Here is a 24,120-nt window from a genome sequence, read left to right on the forward strand (position 1 = left end):
AAAAGTTATGTCAAATATGTTTTATATACGCAAAGATGTTCTATTTATAATTTATCTGTGATTAAATTTATATTGTAATATTTTATAACTTTTGTTTCCATTTCTGCGGAACTATTTCTATATATTTAAAATAATCACAATTGTAATTAACCATTAAGGATTTATCATTAATTTATTAAAAGAAAAACATAAATCTTTATTATGAATAATAAAAGATACTGTAATAAAACATCCTTTTAATCCCAAAAAATATATTGTAATATTAATCTTTATTTTATCATATCTTTATGTTTTTAATACCGTCGATGCGAGTTTCCATTGGGATTTTCGCAAGATTAGACAGCGAACTTTTAATCCGTAAATGAGGACGAGGGGTAATAAGAGGGTGGAAAGAACTGAAATAGGATGAAAAGACAGATAGAAAATGGAATGAAAGTGGCAGATGGCGCCTAAACAAATTAAAATAATCGCTGGATCCTGCCCGGAAGCCGGCACCACTGGTCTAAAAGAAGGTCTCCATGAATACGGGTGATGTTGGGCGAAAACGAATGTTGCGCGGAGGAGCCTGGAGGGTGAGTCGTAAGGGGGACTTAACCACTCTCGGGACTCTTAAAAGGAGCTTAACTTCGCGCATAAAATTAAGGCATTGTAATTGCAGACGGCGTCGCCACGTTTCTCCCCTTTCTCCCCCGATTCTCCCTTCCGTTACCTTCGCTGACCCATTCCTCACAACCATTTCTTCCCAAGCCCTTCAAGTTCGCTTCGATACTGATCTCATTCCCTTTTTTAACGAGGAATATTTTCCCTCGCTAACTTCGCGCGCTGTCACGGCGATGACAATGATAAAATTATTTTTAATTGCGGGAATACGCATCTCGTATTTTCGGGTGAGTTCGCAAGTTCCTGCCGGATTTGTAGCAAGCAGTGTATAGAATATTATAAAATATTAAATTTTTCTTCAAGGGATGTGAATATATTCATCTTCATAATTTATTTTTCTTTAATAGGAATATTGTACGACGGGTTTTATCTCTTCCCTCTTCTCTTCACAACGTTTTTTAATGTTCACTATAATAGATTTGCATAAGAAATATAACAAATTACATACAATTATTAAATTTTTTAAGCCTTAACATAAATCTTTGGCAAGTATTTTAAGACGTGTATCTCTTGCTACGTTTCAAGATAATTTTTCGTCAGCAAAAATTCAATTGAATCGTTAACTTTTTTTCTCAGTTTTGCAACTTATAAGAATTTAGTATTGCTACGTTAAAATTCTATATTTATGTTTGCTTTATCAAAAGTTTTTTTTTTATTTTTGTATAAATATTATTTTTATACGCTCTTATTGTATCCGCAATAATTCGCAAATTGTACCCAGTATTTAGCGGATAAATAAAAAGAGTGAAGAGTTAATACACCACAAAACGACGTATCGAGTGATGTGTTAGCGTAAAATGGGATCGTCTCGCTGATTTCCGTCGTTGTTCATGAAATCCGTGCCCGTGCGTGTTTCCATTCGGAAGAAATGTGATTTTCCCGGGGACAACCTCGTTATGCTTCGCATTAGTTGCGGAAGTCCTCCCGGACGACGATGATAAAATGATTTTTAATTGCAGCGGATGTGCAAGCCGGAGACGAGCACCACCCTCACCGTCGGCTTCTCTCATGCAGATTACACTGCGCGGGATGAAGCATTAAATAAATCCCTCGATAAATCCACGATAAAATATGTACCAACCGGTCTCCGGGGGATCGCGGAAACTGTTTAAGTCGCTTGATAACGCGGTTGCACTTTATCGTTATCTAGAATGCGCACTGTTAAGAATCGTCGCTATGAAAATCTAAATAAAGAAAACGTAATCAATTACAGGATTGTATATAAGAAAGATATATGTATATGAAGAATCTGCTTTCAGCTTTCTGTCATATTCAAATTTATCGGCCTTATGAGAAATATAAAAATTTATTTTACGCTTCTCCAACTTTTCTATCGATAAAACTCCAATGATAAAAATTATAATGCAATTTACAACATTTATTATTACAAATTTTAATTCGCAAGACCAGTAATATCGATCGAGTTACCTATTTCGACGACCCATACCGCGTCGGTGAGCTTACGTCACTGCGATTTACCGAGAAAAGGAAAAAATAAATTTTTCGCAAAAGAGAACAGCTTTGTAGTATATTTCGATCCGCCTGCGGGGGGCTTACCTACATCGAATGATTGGTCGCGTTCAGTTACAAAGCGGGCTTTACCGATCTCGGCGTAACGACTTCGATAGGACCTGGACATTTTCGGATTCGGACATTTTGCAGTTTCGTCGCGCGGTTCCTCGTGTCCAACCGATTCTGATCCGCTTGAAACGGCCGTTGGCCAGGGGAAAAAATGCCGCGGCGCTTATTTCAATCCTTTTGCGTTTCGCCGTATTTCTGCCATTGTCCACCTCTGGCCCTTTGCCGACCGAACCCGCTCGCTCAGTAGTCGACCTATCGCCACCGTTATCCCTCTATTCAAATATCACCGCGTTCCGTCATTATTCTTTCAAATGGGATTCATGCCGCGGCATAATGGGACAGAGATATCAATCCGATCGACGAATATAATATCCGATTACACAGCCGCAAATGGCGGCCGCTTCACCATGGTTCCCCGTGTATGCCACTGCGCATTAAATCGCGCAAGTACTGCAGGTACTGCGCTACATACTAGCTGATATTCGAGCGGAAAATCGAGATTCGGCCCGGCTCGTGAGCGAGTTTCCGATAGCTCTCGACAATCCAGCGATCGTGGAAAAAGCTCGCTCGAAAGCCGTGAGCGAACGATCGATCGCGCCGTGCAAGCGCGCTGCCCGCAACCCGAAAGGGTGGAGTCCCCTGTATTCGCACTTTATGCAGTCGCAGCTTGACAGCGTGCAGACCGATTCTATGCCCGCAAATAAATAAATTCAATGCATGCAAATATATATTCACAACATTTTCAAGATTTATAGGCTTTCATCATCGAAACGAACAATTTAATACTATAGATACTCAAATCCGTCCAATCGAATATATTTATCGAGAGAAGATCGGCTCTAGATTAAAAGACAGTTTGCGCGCAAGGTATCGCCGACGTGATACAAAGTGCTCTATTCGGTATAAATGTAAAAGGTCTATATTATTTGTCTCATGTACAAAGCGCGAGACATTGTAATCGCCACGGAGACGCCATGCAATCACGAAACGCGCTCAAAGGCTCGGCAGAAAGCTCCCGTTCAGAGCCATATTTACGAACGTGGCGCTCTCTCACAATGCCGCGAAATAGCAAACACCATCAACGTCGATTTAATTTCCTTCCGCGCGTTCGCGCGCTCGCGTGCAAACCCGTCCGCGATATGGAAGAATCTGCGAGCGCAGCGGGCACGGAACAAAAGGGAACGATGAGGGTGGATGGCGAGGACGACGAGGCGGAAGGAGGAGCGACGACGGGGGAAGAAGTAGAGCATTGGTGACAAAGGAGCACGTCGCTGCTGCTGATGCTGCGGCGAGGAGGAGATGGAAGTGGATGATCGGGAGGAGAATTTCACAATGCACTCGTTCGAGGCAATCCCGGAAGACGGATGATCGTCCTGTATCAACTATCCGCGAGCCGAGCTTCTCATCGGCCGCGCCGTTTCTTGCTTAAAGGGATTCCATCGGATACCTCGAAAGTCACGGCCGAGTAAGCGCCAACGATTCGCCGCAGACATCGTTGGATTTCACGTCGAATCACGTCGAATAATGTTGCGAGTGAATTGAAAATTGATTTCTCCCCCGAAGGGAGAGCCGCGCGCTCGAGCGCTTGATGAGTCTGACTGAGCGTCGGCTGTTTCTACTGTGGTCGTGGTGGAGAGGGGTGGGGGGAGAGAGAGAGAGAGAGAGAGAGAGAGAGAGAGAGAGAGAGAAAGAGAGAGAGAGCACGACGGTTTCAACGACGGTCAATATTTACCGTCTTATTCGGGTTAATTCGGCGTAGGATAGTCACTCGGGAATATTATTTAGTCTGATGATTGTTTACCTTAAGGGTGGATTGCTTATTCGTGAGAATTATTTTAGTTAAAACAGGACTTTGCGTCTGTTTATACTTGATACGTCTCGAAATAAGTAAATTATGATGTAAATTTCTCTCTTTGTCTCCCTCTCTCTCTCTTTCCCTCTTTGAAACTCGCTTGGTTCATCCATCTTTTTTATATCTTAATTTTTCTTTATTACTATTCCTTTTCAGGATTAAACAAAGAGAAAAGAGAAGCACGAAATTATTAAGTAATATAAATACAAATTTAAAAATGTTATTTGCGTAAATGTTATTAAATATTATTATTCTCCAATTAAATTAGAAAATGGCAAAAGATCCAATGAAAAAAATCTCAAACATTATAAATTGATCGGCAAAATTGGAAAGCAAATGGTGGATGCCGAGATAGTATGAGTGAAAAGAAATTTCCGGACGTTATGATTGGGGGAAGGGGGGGGGGGAGGGTTAAGTTAGCATCAGGTGCAGAAATTGTATGTGCGACAACGATGTTCGATGAACGCGGAACATAATTCTATCGCGTTGGGGAATGCCAAATGGATGTTCGAATCGAATTCCAACCAAGATTGCGGCGGCAGTCGCACCAGACAATTGGCGGGTCTATTTACGACGTCGGGGTCCGGGAACGCACGAATAGGAGTCAGAATTATTGTATTAAGGTGGAAGACGGCAACCACAATATACGACGCGCATTACTCTCCTTCTACTTCATAAGCAACGGTGTAACTAGCACCCAGAGGGAGGATAAAATGTAAAAGCGAATCTGTATGTATATAGTAATTTCAAAAACCTATTGTATTTCCGCTCCTTTTTCTCTGTTTTTTTTTAACATGTAAGATAAGTAAAAACGATGATAACGAGAAAGAGATGCAAAAAACAAAGGGAAGAACCTGAATAATTTCGCCCATCTCATAACCGCCGCGAATCCGGATTCTCTTCCGTGCACTTATTTGCCTTTTGTGTATTTAAAATGCAAAGACCCGTGTGGGTACATACTTTCACTGTAAAGATAAGGAAGAAAGAACAACAGAAGAATACCTAAGCAACCGAAAAGAAAAGTCCTTATTCCGCATGCAAAATCGCAGCGTCTTATAAGGCGCGCCAAGTTCTAACATCGCACGAAAAAGAGCTCGAGTTTAATTTACCTCGTAAACTTAATGTGATTCCTGACGGCTAATCTAAGAAAATTACATATCCCACGGGGCACTTATATCACGTTCTCGCGTTTCTTTTAACTGGCTCGCTCACTTGCGCTAAGACTCGGTTAGGGAGGCAAACGAAATAAGCGAATTACTTGGCAAATTGCATTTCCAAACTGCGAATTTCGCAGGGAAGAAACATGACATGGCGAAACACGCGAGGCAAAAATGTCGACACCATTTAGGTTTTAATAAATTCCTTTTCTCTTGTCTTGTACACACAATTTTAGAAATTAAACGTGTTTATCGAGAGTGAAAATTTTCATAAGGATGAAAAAAAAAAGACAAAAGTTTGATGAAAGCTAAATAGAACGCGTATCATCTTTACAGTTTACCGAAGCGTGTTACAAGTTTTATGAATAATACAACCCGCATTTAATGCCTTTTCGTTAGTTGCAGTCTTTATGACAAGAACGTAACGCTAAGTCGCGTAAATAAGGATGGTTTATTATCGTCTAAAAGTACTCTTCTCGCAGGACTACTACAATAAGGTAATTTATATGTAAATGTAATTAAACTGACATTGTTGTGAAAGTTTGCGGAGAGCGTTCATTGATAACGAAACGTTTGCGGTTCTTCCAACATTTTCTTTCTGCAAGTAACTTCAACAACTTGATATTCAGTTATAATTTTTAAGTGTAATAATAAATAAAACAATAATTTTACGATGCAGAAAATTAGTAATTTCCAATTTATTTCCAATACTTTTAATATGAATTGTAATATAAAATTGAAGCAAAAAATAGACAATAAATTAAAATAAATATTGTATTAATTTAGCAACAAATTTTTTTTTAAGTTCATACCGATGTGTTTATTCAGCTTAGAAGATGCAATAAAGGATATTTCTTCGATTTGTTTTTAATGGAAGGCTAATACAATTTATTTGGTCCCTACCTCAGGAAAAGAAATCCTTCGCCGACATCGGTGGAGAGAGATTTCATATCACCTCACAAATTTCACCTAGAAACGCACAACTGTTGAAATGAATCTCTCCCTCCCCTCTGTCTCTTTTTCTCTTTGCAAAGCAGCATCAAATTAATGAGTTACCGAGAGGCGAGTTTCCGCTTTGCGGAACATAAGAGGCACGATGTACAAGTGCAGGAAGGACGAGAGAAGAGAACAGAGACCGCAGGTGAGAGAAAGAGCAAGAAGACGAATGCGCGAACAGTGCGTAGGAGAATAGTGCGCGACGGTATTCGCTAATTAATTACCTGCGAACTATATGTGACCCGCGGTGGAAAAAATTCATATCTCTGTGCGAACTACGCGCTCGCGTTTAGATCCGCGGGGAGAAATTTATCGCAAGAAGCGCCGTTGAATCAGAGCCGACGTTCAGTTGCCATGGCAACTGGTGTTACCGCTACTTTTGCCATCCGGTTACTGATCCAAATTATGCACCGTCGTGCTAATTATTATAGCGTGAAAAACGCGAAATGGTAATTTGATGGCATAAAAAGGTATAGCATAAAAAAGTTTCCCCACGAGAAAAGAGTATTACAAATTTATACCGTGTATTTGTCAATTTTGATTCTCTAAATAAAAAAAATTTTCATCTGATAAAAGTTTAATATTACTTATATTTATTTATATGTATATTTGCATTTAATGTTATTTATATAAAATTATTTTTTAAATAAAAGTTTGTTTTTTTCCAACAAATTAATAATCATATTTTTAGTGAATATTTCAATATTCTATGGCAACTATCGGTGTGTGTTTATTATGAATGATTACTAATTATTAATCTGTATAATGCAACTTTAAATTACACTATACATATATGGATTTAATTAAAAAATTTTATTAATACATATATCGATGGTATTTAATATTACTATTTGTGTATTGAAAAAAAAAAGGAAGCGACTATTTATGGCAGAAAGTAAGAACAAATAAAAGCGTTTCTGAATGCATTAAAATAAAGATGCGACGTTCATAAACCCGCGTTAGCGATTCCTATCATATAAATGAAGTTATGAAAATTCCGCGAATTCGCCGGGGGATTCCTTTGATCACCGACGAAGAATAAATACAACTCTCGAGTAACGTCTTTAATATAATATATCCGATATAAAGAACACCGAAAACATTCTTCTTCTTTGATCATCCGTCATGCCAGCGAAGGACTTTCTCTCCGAGTTGTGCCGAGGGGCGCATTTTTAGAAAATCGGAAATTGTGTTATTCATCGGAGTTCAGAACCGCGGAAGTTAAAGCTTTTATAAATAAGAAGAAAAAAAGACGAAGAAAAGAGAAGAAAGAGGAAAGTCGTCAGGTGGAGGATCGTTTCAAAGGAAAAAAATGGTCCTCGTTTATTGTCAAGGAGAAAAAAAGACAACGAATCTCTCTCTCTCTCTCTCTCTCTCTCTCTCTCTCTCTCTCTCGTTTCCTTCCGGAACGGGATCCGAGATTATGGCGGGAATCGTGATCGCTATCGGGGACAGAGAGACGATGATGACTCTAGGGAAATCAAAATAGAGGACGATGCTGACAGCACCACGGTCCAAGAATGACGAAGGCGGCGCGAATCGTTTCGCGTTACGAGAGGAATGGTCGTCATTCGGTAACGGCAGCACGTGATAGCCGACAAAAACAAACCGAAAGCACCCACCCCAAGAGAAACATATCAAATTTTACTGTCGCCGATCTTAACATTACGAAAGACGTTAGCGGAACCGGAAATCGGCATTGTCTCATAAAAAGATATTTCGATTTTTATAGCAAGAATTGAAATTTTTGATAGAGTTTGCTAGCTTACTGGTTTTATAACTGGATGCTTTCTAAAATTTATTCTCATTAATGTATAGTGATAATAATGAGTAAAGCAATATACATACAATAGCTTAACATTATCAATTATTGATGTGCTTCATTATTGTGTTGGAGAAATAAAAATTTTGATTTTTTTAAATACATTTTAATTGGTTAATTTCAAAAAAGTGTATGTAAATATTAAATTAAATATATTTTTATAAAATTTTTTTATTCTTTGCAATTTCAGATTTTACATAGCTTATTGTGCGTTATTAACGATTACGCATCACATAAGATATACGTGAAATTTTGTAAATTTCCAGAAACATTGTATATCTAATTTTCTAAATTAATACTTCATCAGTTGCATTTATTATCCTGTTCTATCATCTCGCCTCCGTGCTTTACATCGCAGGGACTTGCGCAGCTTGTTCTTAAAATTCGATTACTCCTAGAACTGTTGAGCTTAGAAGCTACGTTCGCGTAACATAGTTAATTCAGGATTACATTAAGATTCGGATTTCAAAGTTACGGAATAAAATGGAGAGGGAACCGTCTCTGTATTACCTCACGGTAATGGCAGCGTTTGAAACTCGGTTGAACACGTTGAAAACAGCGATTAAAAAAAAAAAAAAAGAAACCAACTCCAAAAAAGAGCGTTTCTATTGTGCCGCGTATCCAAGAGCCATCAGAGCTCGATGAAACGCGTGACTTTTGCTTTCGAGCTGGGGTGACCTGCGTGGCACGTTTTCGTGTTTCACGTGAAATATCGCGTGCAAACCGCCACCGCGCGTGCACACGCGACATACAAACGTAACATGACATACACGCGCGTACCGCTGCTCCGTTTTCGCGTAAAACTCGGCGCTGTGCTATTTTTCCCGTCATCTCACCGCGGTTAAAATGCTCCTGGTGAAACTGGAGATAAACACGTTTGAATCCTTGCCAGCTGTTCATCGGTGTGGCGTGTGCGTTAAAATATATATATATATATATATATATATATGACGAACGGTCGGGAGGAAGGGGGAGAAAAGGGGGACGAGTACTGTCAGATCGCGCACGAGCGCGGCATTATGCGAGAGCGAAAGAATCGATTTGACGTTCAAACGAGTTGACGTGTGCTTCCGTAATGCGCGTCAAGCCGGCTGCATTTAACGTTTATCGACGGGAAATGTGGCGAAAAAGTTGACGGGATGGCGCGCGAGCGAGCGAACGAGCGAGAGAAAATGCTGTCTCCTTTTTTTTCCCCTCCACTTCTGTCGATCCCGCATTCGAAACGTCAATTGCATTTTCTGAAGAATTGCTGATGCAAACGCCGTCGTTATGGCCGGTTTACGGTGGAAGAAAGCGCGAGGGATTGCACGCCAAACTCCCGTACACCTTTTGAAAGGAAGAATTTCCGGATGGAAATATTCGCGTGTTCCAAATTCTCCGACTCGGAAACTTTCGCGGAAAGTCCTAACTTTCTTAACTCTCGAGACTCTCAATTCGCGATTGTGCCGGGCGCATTCCCGCTAACTCTTAACTATCAACTACCATTTCGCTCTCCCGGGCACTCATCTGGGTGGTTGGAACGCGACTGCCGTTCGACTTTCGAAGTGTCAATTAACGGGCTCGCAAAGTTAATAGGCGCGAAATGCCGATCCCGATTTTAACGCGGCCCAGTATGCATCGGGGCGGGTTTAAATGCCCTCCCAAAACGAAAGACCGTCCGTCGGCGCGCGCGAATCCGTTCCGCGAGCGCGGGCAAATAGGTCGCAACATCATTTGCGGTCGGGGTCCGGGAATTAATTTCGTACTAAGCGGCCGGGGGAGGGGGGAGGAGGAAGGGGGAGGGAGGAGGGAGGGTTATGATATCGCAAATTGCAAATACTTGATATGATCGTGGACGAACGGGGCTATATGATTTATCGAACACGCCGCATCGGTCATAGTATCGGCTTCACCCCGGGATTGACATCATTTATTAGACGTAGGAAACGCGCGCGCGCGCGCTCGCCGATGGAAACCGCAACGATATGGCGCGGCCGCAGCTGTAAACGAGGTCGTCGACCGGCGAATGGTCGACCGGTCGCCATATCCATCTAGCCGGTAGTTACGGTGGATCATCAGGACGAGCGATTTCGATATGTTCCCTATGGCCGGGCGCTGCTCTCAGTTATCGCTGAATCTCCGCAGTTCGACAGTGGTCGCGCGAGCCGAATGCGGTCGGCGCCGCAATGATGACTAAATACCTGGACCAGGTCGGATTGGCACCCGCCCGCCACCCGCAGGACCTCAATGACGGTGGCTGCACCTATTACGGCGTCTTTGTAGCAATTTCGGTTATCAGATTCGCCGAATGAAACTGCGATCGGCGATAGCTCGCTGCTTTGTTAGATCTATCGATTTCCCTCTATACACCGCCTATGACGTTTCCTATCGTCGCTGCCGCATTTCACACCTAGATAATGTCAGATATGCTAATGACTTATAAGCGCGTCTTCCGAAGCCCGATTTCACGGTGAACGTCGGAATCAACTTAACAAAATCGATTCGAATTTCACCAATTTCGTTTTTCACTATGTAAATATTAATGTGAAAATAATAATGAATTAATATGCGTCATAAGAAATATGAAATTAATATGTATCACACGTATGTGAAAAAATTCTGTTTCCATCATCTCTAAATTCCGTAGATATCGCCCTACCATTTCTTTCCACCTTTACGCCGAGTTACTTCGTAAATTATCTTGCGCTCCGGGCGAGACGAGTTATGATTTTCATTACATTTCTACCGACATTGTAGCGTTTGTAATCAATTTAGAGTTCCTTAACTTCCGTGGTTAGGAGAAGCTTATACGATTACACTTTGGCCGTATCTATTCCCATCTCGGTTATGGCAAAATCTATCGTCGCGCACCGGTGTGCTCGTAGAGTCGGTGCGATTGGTCCGCAGTAGTAGCGAGCATTGGAATCCGCCAATGGTCGAGGAATGAGTGTGGTCAGACCGCGGTATCGACAACGTCTTCGCTCGCTACGCGACCTCGTTAACCGTTACAGCCTGTAATCTGCCTCTGTAGAATTAGATATCCTTTTTTTTCCTCCAATGCCACCGATTCGTAAATCGACTTTACATGCATTAGTTTTTAATTATCATTATAACCATAATTATATTTCCGAGCGTTCGTCGAACGAGATTTTTTTTTATCACTTCGCTCTTGCAACGGATTTTGTAATGTATAATGTCGTAATGATTGATAATACTGGGACCACAGTGAGATAAATGTAATTATTCGTATTGCTTTTCGATAATGCATTTTATAATCACCTTAAAAAAAAAAAACGGCGAATATTTATTTGTCGGATCTCCATAAATTCATTGCGCTAACTATTATTTTCGTCACTTATGCGAATGTCCACTCGGTTTTAATTCACCGTTATTATCGTCGCAATCAACCTCAGGAATAACTCATAATGATCCCTTTGTTTCGCGCGCGATCATGATTTTGTTCCGGTCGGTCGACGCGGTTAGATTGTTTTAATCCGGCGGGCGTCAATAGGGAGGATAACGACGCGTAAAAATCGCGGCGTAATAACGAACGGCACCGTTTGCCGGTTCGAGCGTATCGCGACGAGAAATCCGCCATTATGTCGCGTAACTACGCGGACAATGGCGCGATAATTCCAGCCGGTGGTACACGCATCCGGGCACGTGCGACACACTCACACGCACACATGCGTGCACGTGCACGCGGTACACGCGTGTTCGTCCATTCGCGCCACGTAAGTCGACACTGCACAATGGATACGAGAAAGCGAGGGACAATTGACTCGCCGATCGAGAACGTTTCCGCGCAGGGGTTGCGTTTAACTGATTGCGGTACCGGCGACATTTGGTGTCTCGCGAGCGGTACCGATATATCAAACGGCTACGACGGCCGCGTGTCAGATTCGTAATCCCTTCGGTGGAAATGGTCTCGGCTGCGATGACGGGTGATCTCGCGCGTTTCGTTAGATCCGGTGCTCGCACTTCGGTTCGCGGTGAGGCTTAAGACGACAAGAAACGTTTTATAAGGCTTAACGAGTAATCGAAGAACGTTCAAATATTAAAATCCAAGCTCCCCGATAATCTTAAATGTAACACTGAGCAAATCCAATCGATCTTCCATTGAGAATCTTTCTCTCGTTGGGAATTTTCTTGAGGCGTAATTCTAGTGGTGAAAAAAAAAAAAAAAAAAAAAAAAAAAAAGAAAACAATTCTATTAATAAACAGTACATTAATATAAACCGAGTACATATTAAACAATAATTGAAAGAAAACGTAATCAATTTCTCGGAAGCAGGATTTTAGATGCTAAATCTCTATATAAAATAAATTCAAATAATTATATCATCAACCACGTACCATTTTTAACAAACTTACGACGTAGCGATCTTCTATCTATTTGATATCGATTAGAAGTTCCTTTTTATTTGTTTTTCCCTCCCTCCGGGAAATATAAATTCCAATAATGCCTGCGTTAGTAGTTGTCTAAGACAAATGTTGTCGCTCGGTACGACGATTGAAGCAGCAGATCTGATGTAATCGTCGTACCAATTGAGAGACCAATTCCACAACAGCGCGTTGACGATCCGACGACGCCGCGAGTTGCGACGTTAACACCTGATGTTACTCCCATCAGCGTGTCAGCGCGACCAACACTTCCCTTCGACAGGAAGGGGGACACAGAGCCTCGAGCATTCGAGCAGCTGCCTGCCGCGAAACTCACCCAAGTGTTTCCCTCGCGCGCAATTGATCTAGTCAGCGCCAAGAGGAATTACGCGGCATTCGCACGCGGAAACTCGGGGAGCGAGAGGATCTCGCCTCCCCCCCTCCCCCCCCCCCCCCGATGAAGACTGCAATAATATTGCAGTGCACACGGTCGTGTAGTATACTCACCGGAGACTACCACTCCGTTTTGCGTTTGCGGCGTAGATGACATTTGCATAGGGGTAGACACCCGCGCGTTCTACGGATCTGCATAGCAGAGCCCGTGTTCGACGGGTCGCTTTCTTTGCGGTCGGAGAAAAATGACGGTAAACCAAATGCAAATGCGACAGCGCCGAGCGTCCAGCTGAGAGGCAGAAGGTCTCTCTCTCTCTCTCTCCTCTTTTACCTCGATATTAACTTAAATATTCCTATTAAATATTCCTCTACCTGGACTACTCCGGGTTAACAAGGTAAAAAGAGAGCACCCTGTTTTACTTTTAAAATCACGTTATTACCGACGCGCGCGCGCGCGGGACAACGAAAAAGGTGTAAAACGAAAAGGGATTAAGATAGGATCGCGCTAGCACGGCGAGCGTAACAGAAGAATATTTTATGGGAGAGCTCGACGAGGGTATCTCAAGCCAACAGATTTACGAGGTGACGTTATTATCTTACAAGCTTTCGTATACAGGGGGTAATTTTCAGGCATGCTCGATCGATCAGAACTGCACGCTCTTGTAAGCTTTTTATACATGTACATATTAAGCGTTAAACGAGCATTATTTCATAACCGGGCGGAAACATACATCAATAAATATTTACGTATATATCGGTAAGGTCGCGAACATGCATTATTGCTTGTAACGACGCGGCTTTATAATATCGCACGTAAACACGTATTGTTCGATCCAACAATTAGCCATAAATTATCGCCCCTCACAATCGGTCTTTTATGATACGCGAACGCGTGCAAATTTTCAATGAACAAAACAGCCATCGCGCATTTCAGACGAATTTTGCAAATGATACTGTAATTCCACTGTAATACTGCGATAGATAATAGAATATTAATGCGTAAAGCCTAAAAGATCATCGCACAATTGGAATTTCCTAATGATGATATGACAGTTATTTCTATAATGCTTTAATACATTTCATGACTGAAAGATTGTAATCGATAAAATAACGCTTTAATTTGATTAATGATACATCACGGATAAAGTTTATCTACACAAAATAATATATAATATAATATTTTCCAAAAAAAATTTTTCAAAAAATAGACTAGAAGAATTTAGACGTACAAATCTTTTCATCAAATTGAAATTTTTATTTAATAAAAATTAAGACATCGATAGTTTTTCAATTAAAAATAATGAAAAGTAAAGAGATTTCATGAATTAAATATCCAACGTATAATCACATTGCAAAGCCTTATATTGCTCACTTGAATTCTATTTGACTGTGTCCCATCGGAATATTAATTTCAGATTTAACGGTATCCGCCGGAATTGAAATTTTATATTCGTGGCTGGTGGTTGCAACGAGGTAGAAACGATTTTATTGAACGGAAGGGAAAGAAGCGTGTCGCTGCGTAAAACGACGAACCGTTGGACTCGGCGTGTCTACGACGTCGCAGTCGTCGAAGATGCAATCGCGACGTGTTCGTTTCACAGAACGCAGGAGACCGAGAACGGAGTGGCGGTAGAAGTAGAGGGCTGGGGAGCGATATGAGCGACGGGGGTAAAACTGCGTCCCGGCTGCGATATCACGTTGCTCGCGTTTAAGGGGGGGGGGATTGAGGGCACGCCCGTTTGCATTCGCGACGAGTCTCCCACATGGTTAAGCGCCCTCGCCGAGTGGCGTTCTCTCGTTAGCTGATGCGTCTGACGCTAAGTGCGTGACTACGCCGTATAATCTATAACCGACGCGTATAATTGGAGATCCCCTCCCCCCGCTATTTATTTTTCGTACTTACTCTCCATTGTTAAATCACCGCCGAGTCAAAATTCGTACAGCTTACGCACGCTTTACGAATTATTTTACATGTTTATTTGTTTGGCGTCGATGTGCCAAACATATCCTCTTTAATTCAGTTTAGATTAATTTAATTCTTTAAAATTCGTCAAAATTATTTAAAGAGAAAAACGCATTTCCCATATTTTCTCCTTATAAAATAAATTCTCTCTGTTATTGTAAAAATTATAAATAATAAAAATTAAATCTAAAGCGTAAGAAATCTGTAGAATGTGTATTAATTGATTTCTTTACTGATTTCTCAATCACCTCATTTCTCATTTATTTTAATCAATCTTGGATTACTATTATTCCTTATAAATTTGTTATCTACATACATGATTAATTATATTTATTTTAATTAATACGCGTTAGCTAATTCTCATTATTATATAATTATCGTATATCCATTCCTGCCAGTAACATTACCGCTAATTAATGTACTCTCCTTGTGTAAGAGGAGTTTGACGCCCAAGAGCACAGTAAACATTTTAACTATTTATGATATTATTGATCCTCTCTTAATACCTGTTATACATCGCATGGTAATTACTAATATATTGCATTTTAAATGTTTTTCGTGGTTTTACATGCAATGCGCAAAATTCTTATAATAATAAAATTCTTATAATTTTAATCTATACAAATTAATAATGCAATAGAAATTGTACTTTATATAATATCTCCTTTAATTTCTTCCAATATCACTATTTCAGTCTTAATCAATTATTGATTTCTTTTCTAAATTCAACTTAATAATATTTGTCATCTAACTTGGCTACATCATAATTTTAAAATCATATGTAATTTTATTAACTATTTCTTCTCAAGAAACTAAATTTGAATTTATAAAAAGATAGAAGGTAAATTCAAAAAGTAAATTTAGTGTCAAACTAACGGACTTTGGAACGTTAGTACGACAAGAATAAATATTGAACCAGATAGGAAAGCGGCAATTTCAATCCATCTATATTAACATTGAAAATATGCAAAGAATAATCATGGCGTGTCCAACATTTCAGGCAATAAAAAAATGTGCAATATGGAAGCGACGCCTTGATTTGTGTGAACGTCAGGAGGACGCCCTAAATTTTTTTCGAGCACGGGTCAGCGATAAATCCTAATTTTTTTATCGCGAATCGTAGATTATCCGGCAATGTACAGCTCGCACGCTTTTAAGTAGGTCAGTGTATCATTTTATTCGCGAAAGAGCGTTCGCTCGTCGTAAACGCGGCTCGTTCGGCTGGGACTTTAAGAGAATTTAAAGCCCCGCATCCCCGCGAGGAAATGATCCGTTGCCGTACGGACGAAGAATGGTTTTGGAAAGCCCGTTTTCGTGGCCCGTTACCGCCGCGACGATTCCGCGGCTACATTTTACGACGACGCGGAACATCGCAATTGTATACCGTTAAAACTAAAATATCGCCACCGAGATAAAAGCGCAGCTCCTTCAAACGGGATGCCGTTTCTCTTTCGCCCGGGGATCACAGTTTTCTATCCCCGACTTGTCTCCACTGAGCTGCGTTCATCAGTAACTCTGCCCCAAATCCACTAAAACTCGGAACTCGGTGGAATATTCAACTGTGATTAGAAACATAAAGATAGCGCATGAAAAATTTACGCGGAAGTCATATTCAAATATTATACCCGGAAAACTATTGTCCGAAAACTATTGTTAAAGCATTTATAAAATAAGCTATTCATGGTATGTTTACTATTGAAAAGCTGTAAGAAAAATCGAATTCGCCTTCCGTATAACGAAGTTAACAACTCGCTGGATTAAATAAAGCACAATATTCTTGCCGTTCATCGAAATTTATGCGGCGAAATTGCTCTCGACGGTCCTGTTGCGTTATGCAAAACGTGACACTCTACGTAACTCGATAATGTCACAACGAAAAGAAATTCGCGGTCGTGCAAGAAACGCTATTTACGACGATGCAGCTGCAATCAGACGTCGGAGAAATCTGTTTACAGCACTGCCAGTGGTTTCTGTCCGAGACGACTCTCTCAACTCGCAACCCCGTAGATGTGAAATCCAATAATAGTGCGCCGACCATTCGCCATACGCTCTCTTTCAAAAATCCGTTTTCCACACGTAATCGTCCATATCCGTTTTTATGGAGAAAAAAACGCTTAGAGTAAAAATAGACTCGTTTTCGGCACAATATTAAAAAGATGAAACTCAAAGTTACACATTACACATATCACAAAGATGAGATAAAAAGACTGAAGAATACGTGTCAGCGCAACGTGTAACTTGCGTAATTATTTGCTGGTCTGATATAGATAAAGCTAATTAGAAATTTTAGTTTCTGAAAGTTCTTTGAAAGGACATTAATTACTTGTTGGCTAATCGATGGTTAATGACATACGTTTTGTCACAAGCAACATCGTTATTTAATGTCACAAAACTCGTATGAAGCCACACGCAAGTTCGTTTTAGTTGTGAAACAGTTTTAGTGGCGAGCAATTTCGGAGTTAGAGTAAACGACGGCACAAAGAAATCTTCGCGATCTTATTAACCGTGCGCAACGGCGAATAAATATAAAAATGCATATGTCGCGAACACATTCCGCGCGCAAAAGGGGGACCGAAGTGTTTTTCGCGGATAAAAGCGGAGGTGCTTTCAAGCTCGAACGGTGATCCGGATTTTATGGGGTTGCTCAATAAAGACGATATTTACGAGGATCGAATTGGCTGTCGAGCGAAGTAACGTATAACAGATGGAACGTGGGGCCGATTTGTGGCTTAACGAAATCCTTGCCCCATCGTAGTCTCCTCGTATTCGAGGCTTTCGAATACATACGCGACGACGTATCGGAACGGTAAACTAACAGGATATACAAGCAACGAGATCGGAAACGTGGAAATCGAAAGGTGGAGTGCACTGTCGCGAGTCTGGAATTTCTTTCGGACATGAAAGTGAGGTCGTGTTCACAAAAGACTAAATATTAGAAACATAGGTACACAGCGCAAAGTAAAATATAATATATTTGTCGAAGGATGTTTGATCGTTTGTTATAAAAATACAAGTAAGATATCTAAAACGTAAAAATAAAATGAAGAAAAAAAATTCAATAAAAGTATATATATATATATATATATATATATATATATATATATATATATTAATTATGATATAGTTATCACTTTTCAAATAACAAGTTGTATGCTGCGATAATTGTTTAATTGCAAGAATGCTGCAGAATTTAAAGTGTAATACGTTTATCGAAAGATGTAAAAATATAAGTAAGATATCTGGAACGCAAGAATAAAATAAAAAAATTTCATTAAAAGGATTTATATTGACTATATGACACAGCTATCGTTTTTTAAATAACAACTGTGTTTTATCAAGAATGCGAATTAAGCGCGTTGCGCAGAATATGCAGCAGGAAAATGCAGTACATAATACTATTTTAATAATAATGATGGAGATTTACCAAAATTAAATTTAATTCAAAATGAGTAGCCAACAGTACTGATGATTATTGACGATGATATACCCGCAGCTTGAATCGACACCGACATATTCGACATATGTCAATACAAGAAGCTAGATCGCACGAAATGTCGATAGCATTAAATTTACCCGGTGAATTTAATTAACTACTAAATTATTTTCATGTAAAATTCCGATCGGAGATGCGTTCGCTGCGACGGCTCTCAAACAGCGTTCACCGAATATCCATATTAAAACGGGTAATATCACGGGCTGCCACTTGACATAGCAATATCAATAAAGACCGGACAATGCCGTCGCGGTAATAACCGAACGAAGTTATTGCAAATTATCATTTTATTCCGCAATTTGATATGCGATCGTAACATGGCGCAAATGACTCGTGACGTTTACTCGATAACGGCGTTATTTCGTGACTGACGCATGCCCTTTCCTTCGCGACGAGTAAATCAAAACGACATGTGTAACGTAACATTGTGCACACGTAATCGCCTTGCAACGCATACGTAACGCGTGTCTTCTTACGTGTCTACAACGAGGCAGAACGTGGCAAAGCTATTATTCTTCATGCATCTCAGAGATGCTCCTTTGAATAATTTTAGCTCAAGTGCTGCAAGCCACTTCTATTTATTTATATACAATGAAAATTAGGTTTAAAAATTGATAAATTACGTTAACGCAATTCTCATTACATATAAAAAGACGCTAAGATGCCAACGATTTATTTTTTTAAAAATCTTTAGAGATATCTATGATATATCTCTCGCATGCAACTGCAAGATCTACGTATTTGCCACGCTGTCCGCGGGTTACGACGGGTTCTTCGAACGGTTAAGGCCGCTTAGAAATCTATGGCGCCATAGAGATTCGCGTCGGGACTAGGCGAACGAGCGCTCCGGGGGCCATCGTTCATAAATATCAATGTGGCTTACCTGTACAGAGGTTCGCCGCTGTCCTCTTTGAACCAGAGCACCATGGAGACGGCGTCATTCGACTCGCGGGGCTGTATGTTACACGGCAGAATCGCCCTCTGACCCGCCACCCCCTGTATCGACTCCACGGGTACTGAAACACACATCGATGTCTCGTTCAGAGGGACGTTCCACTTCGCCGTCAGAAAACGAAGAATAATGAAGCAAAGAGGAATCGTCGGATAACAAAGAGTTATGGATTTTTTAGACGGCCTATAACAATCTTCGAATCCCCCGAGAGGATGTCGAAGCCTCTTTCTGATCTTTCACTGACAAGATATTTCGAGATCATATCATAACTTCATTTTTATCGCGTGATATGTATATTTTCTCTCGCGAAATATTCAAATATTATATGATTTCTTATGATTACTTAATATTAATATCAAAGGAATCATTGTACATTCTTGTCTACCCATAAAATTTGTGTGACATTATTTTAAAATGATACTATGTTTTTAAATTATGAAAAAACTCTACCTAAAAAAATTCTGGCTACCCCATCTGGCAGATTTTACATAATTTAAACATAGTATCATTTTTTGAGCCTATATTTCATTTTGCGACAAAATATATTGCGAAATATTTATGCATATTTTTCTCTCCCGTATATTCAAACTATTTATATAAATAAATTCAAGTTTCTCAAAACATATTTTTGTACATCATCTGCGCTTGCTAGATTTTGTTCGCCTTTACAAATATTTTTATTCAAAAATGAAATATTATATTTTATTGTTATACAAATATAATAGAGTTATAATAGATATATTTTATAATATAAATGCGTATCATAAATATATCTATATCTTTAGAGCGAATCATATTAATATGTGAATTATAATGTGGTTTTCGAAAGAACAACCAGCGACAAAATTAATTCGAGCATAAAGAAAACCGATTACATCACTTAAAATAGCTCCTTAAACACGGTTCACGACACTTTCTGCTTCACTGCTCGACCGCTCGCTCGTCGTCAGGCATTTCTGACAATAATGCAGATTTTTATCGAGCAACCTCCTTTCATCTCTCACAAAGATGAATAATCCGCTGGCGTACTCTTTTTTAATCTTTACTCGCGATAGGAATTTTTTTATTTATGCTAATAGCAACGTCATTTCGTTGTGGCTAATGAAGCGTGATCTTTGATCTTTCACGCAAAGTGTAATGAGGTATGCTATTTGTTAATTAGTGGCAAAAGTTTTTTGTGATATCGAAAGATGTATTCGCTAGTCATTACGAGATATCCATTAAAATTAAATCCAAATGGAAAAATGAGGAATGAAAAAAGATAAAAAATTTTAAAATAAAATATTTTATTATTAATAATATATATTATTATCACTGTTATAATCGAGAAATTATTGTCCTTTTGATTTCGTTTAGCATAGAAATTTAAATATGTATATATTATATACACATAGAAAACGAATAGCGATATCAATGGAAAGAGACAATAAACCGTATCATTATTCCGACTATTGTCTAAACTTTTATAGTTACAGGCATGGAAATGTGCTCGTACAATAGACACGATTCAGGGAATTCGTGGGCGATTTTACATTTTATTTTTCCGCGAGGATTCGAGATGAGAGTTCCGCGAGAGGGAGGATTGGCGGCGCCATGACTGGTCCCTTTCTCGTCCGGAATTCGCTCAAGTCGACAAGAGAACGGCCCCGTGCATGCATTCTCGTTGCGGAAACACGTATCGCATTTATGCCGGCGTTACAATGACTTTATGCAAGTACGTGTTCCTTCGGAAGCTGGGAAAATTCGCAACGTAAGAACTACCGATCTCGGCATACGATTGCACACGCATCATGATATTTGAGACTGTTCAAATTTGCCCATTTTGCCGCGAAAAAAGACCTAAGATATTTTAACGTGCTCATAAAGTACCGTAAAATTTTCCGTCAAAAATTTTCCAATGCGAAAGAAAAGTATATTGAAAGAATCTCAGAGGTACTCCAGTCTTGGCTTTTAAAGCGCAAGCATGTTGTACAATTAAAGTACGTTTACATAAAGTAGTTTCCGGAATTTTCGATCTTTTCACTTATTGCGGACTTATTGACTTTTCATTAACCCGAGCCCGAGACTGTCTGCAGTCAATGAGAAACTTTGCTTTCCCTGTATAAGTATCCCATAGACCAGCCAGTACAGTTTCGAATCGAGGAAAAAAAAATAAAGCTCTGGTTATAAACAGAGTAGAGGTCGGAAAACACTTTTAAATTACATACATTGTATACATGAACCGCGAATAGTTGAATGCTGAACTGAACTCGTATAATTTCGTATACGTTCGAATGAGCGCAAGCAGCGGCAAGCAGTAATACGCAAGAACATACGTTGTATACGTGGAAATGCGGGTATCGCAATATTTTATGATACGATGTTCTGCTTCGGAGGGATTTATAGTTGCGGTTGATATCTCGCGAAACGAAATATCGCCATCTGCCAAATAAAAGCGGCGACGGCGGCTGCGGCGCAGCAACAGTTGCATCTGAAAGGTTGCGATGTCGCCGTCGCGGGATTTTTACGCTTCAAAGTTTCTAGCCGAGTATATAACGAGCCATCGATATACGGATCACACGCCGTACTATCGGGATGCTAATCCGACAGTTATCCGAGACTCCGGATCTCGAGGTCCCTCGAACTCCATTTTATAGAGCTGCATTCGCGAGATTCGACAAGGAAAAAGACATTGCGCATCTCAACGAGCGATGATGAGCAAAGGGTTCTACAAATTGCACGCGAGATTGTCTCATGGACAATAAAACTGACTTGGATTACATTCTGGAAGACGTGGTTGAGGCTAAGACGTGGTTACAAGATTTGCTTTCACAGTCACTCGGAGGCGAAACGTGTTTCCGAGTACGTGCATCCATTGCGAATGCTTGACGTGAATTGTTCTTATGTCAAACTAACATCTGACTATAGAGAGCATTGGTAAACAATTGCGTTTTTTGCTAGCTATAATTTTTTTATCGATTTTCATAATAAAAACTCGATTACTGATTCATTTTTTAAATTTTCAAGTACCTTAGTAAATAAATGTTCAATTTTATCAACAAACTTATTAATATGTTTTTATATATTGATTTTATATTGATATACATAATATTATAGATATTTCGAAGAAGAAACTTTTTCGTACCTTAAATAAAAAATGTTGATTGATAGAACGACGATTATGACTGTTTGCAAGCTTCTCATCGACAATTTATAGCGACGCATAGTGTTTATGAGACAAAATTAATTATGTGTGCAAACTTCGTTATCTAATAACAAGAAGGGAGAAGTTACATTTTATTTTAATAGCGCCGCATTATAGCTAGCCGTTGGACGCCGTGTTAAGCCGCGATTTAAATTAAATTTCTCGTGGAACAATGACGCTCTACATGCACGTTGTCGAGCGGAAGTGCCGGCCAAGCTCTGCCGGTGACACTTCCGTTGACTGGTGTAATTAACAAAACCGGAAAACCGCGAAGGCTAGCTATTCGCCAGAAGACTGTTGTTTGAGATCACCTGCCGCGAGATTCTCTGATGGATTTCTTATTACGTAATTACCTTCCTGCCAGACCCTGGCGCGCAAAACGAGCGACTCCGACTAAATATCGCTCTTTGTTTATTTTCCGGAGCGCGAAAAAGGAGAGGGGAGGGGAGAGTGTTTGCCTTCTTTTGACTGCTTTGAGCGTTTGTTTATATTAATTATACGCGTTTGTGACGCAATGAAATTTCTAACGGCAAACTTCGATGTTTAACGCCGTGTCCTTAATTAAACGGAAGAAAGGCAGCATAAAGTCATTAAAATATTTTCCTCGCCTACTTTTCTCTTGTTTGAATACATAATTTATTATATTTATCGTATATCGTTGTAAAATTGTAAAAACAAGATTTAATTTGGAATATATTTTGAGATACGGGTTAATTTTGATAGTATAAATATTAATATAATTTCTTTCAGCATAAAAAATTAAATAGCCAATTGTTTTGGGCTAAACTAGGGAAATTGATGTAACTGAAATAAAATAATATTAAATTAAATGCTTTACTACTGATTCTACTACTGTAGTTCCGCTTTGTAGTGTTAAGGAGAATCCTTCGCAGCGCCAATCGAATAATCATATTTCATGGCATCCTCGAGCTCGCAAAGATCTGGCTGTGACACTCTCTTGCGGCACCGAGAAAAAGGAAGAGAAAAGGGTACAGAGGCAGGGCAATTAAAATGCGACCTGAGCACAAAGGGCACGAGATCTCCCGAAATTTCCACCCCCGCACGTCCCACTTTTGTAGACATTTCTCAGCCGGTAATTGCCTTCCGGCCCGTGCGCACGAGAATAACGGACGGAAGGAATGGACCGCATGAAATATCTTTTCCATACCTTATACCCGTGCTGGCGAAACAGAGAGAAAAGAAAGAACGAGGAAGAGGGATAGATGCTTAAAAGAATAAAGATGGAAGATAGATTCAGAGAATTAAGTCATGGTTATCTTAATTACCTGAGTTTCTAGATGCCAATCTTGAAGTTTTAAAATCTATTATAAATATACACGATGTATTTATCAAAGTTAAAAATAGTTTAAAATACCTAAGAAATTTATCAATTAAATATATTAAATGTCTTAAAATATTGTTTAATTTTACGCTATTTTAAAAATTATTAAATAATTTCCTGTGATTAAATAAATTAAAAATATTGAGAAATATATTGAAATATTTCGTATCATTCATATGGATTTTTTGAAAAGATTGAATTGGTTTTTTGACTTTAATAATTTCTATTAAATAAATTTCTATTCATATATTTGTGTTATGAAATCATGTTGCTTCAAATGAGAAATAATCAATTGCAAATATAAAAAAAATTTGTCCCCCCGTAGAACGTTCATAACTGTCAAAATTGGAGAAATCGAAAAGC

At 39.6% G+C, this 24,120-nt stretch overlaps 1 protein-coding gene across 3 annotated transcripts in view; it reads right to left on the bottom strand.

The window, feature by feature from the left end:
- The window catches only part of LOC105422335 (nephrin), a 194,161-nt gene that overhangs the window by 142,045 nt on the left and 27,996 nt on the right, over window positions 1-24,120 (bottom strand). For all 3 annotated transcript variants that reach the window (XR_016138043.1, XM_089071342.1, XM_089071341.1), the window contains exon 3: window positions 19,163-19,295. Coding sequence is in view for 2 of the 3 variants with exons in the window: in XM_089071342.1 (XP_088927468.1) it covers window positions 19,163-19,295 (133 nt within the window). In the remaining variant the exon portion in view is untranslated. The remainder of the gene's footprint in view (window positions 1-19,162; window positions 19,296-24,120) is intronic.

Source organism: Pogonomyrmex barbatus, unplaced genomic scaffold (assembly GCF_055798465.1).
Source record: "Pogonomyrmex barbatus isolate J1 unplaced genomic scaffold, ASM5579846v1 scaffold11, whole genome shotgun sequence".
NCBI lineage: Eukaryota > Metazoa > Arthropoda > Insecta > Hymenoptera > Formicidae > Pogonomyrmex > Pogonomyrmex barbatus.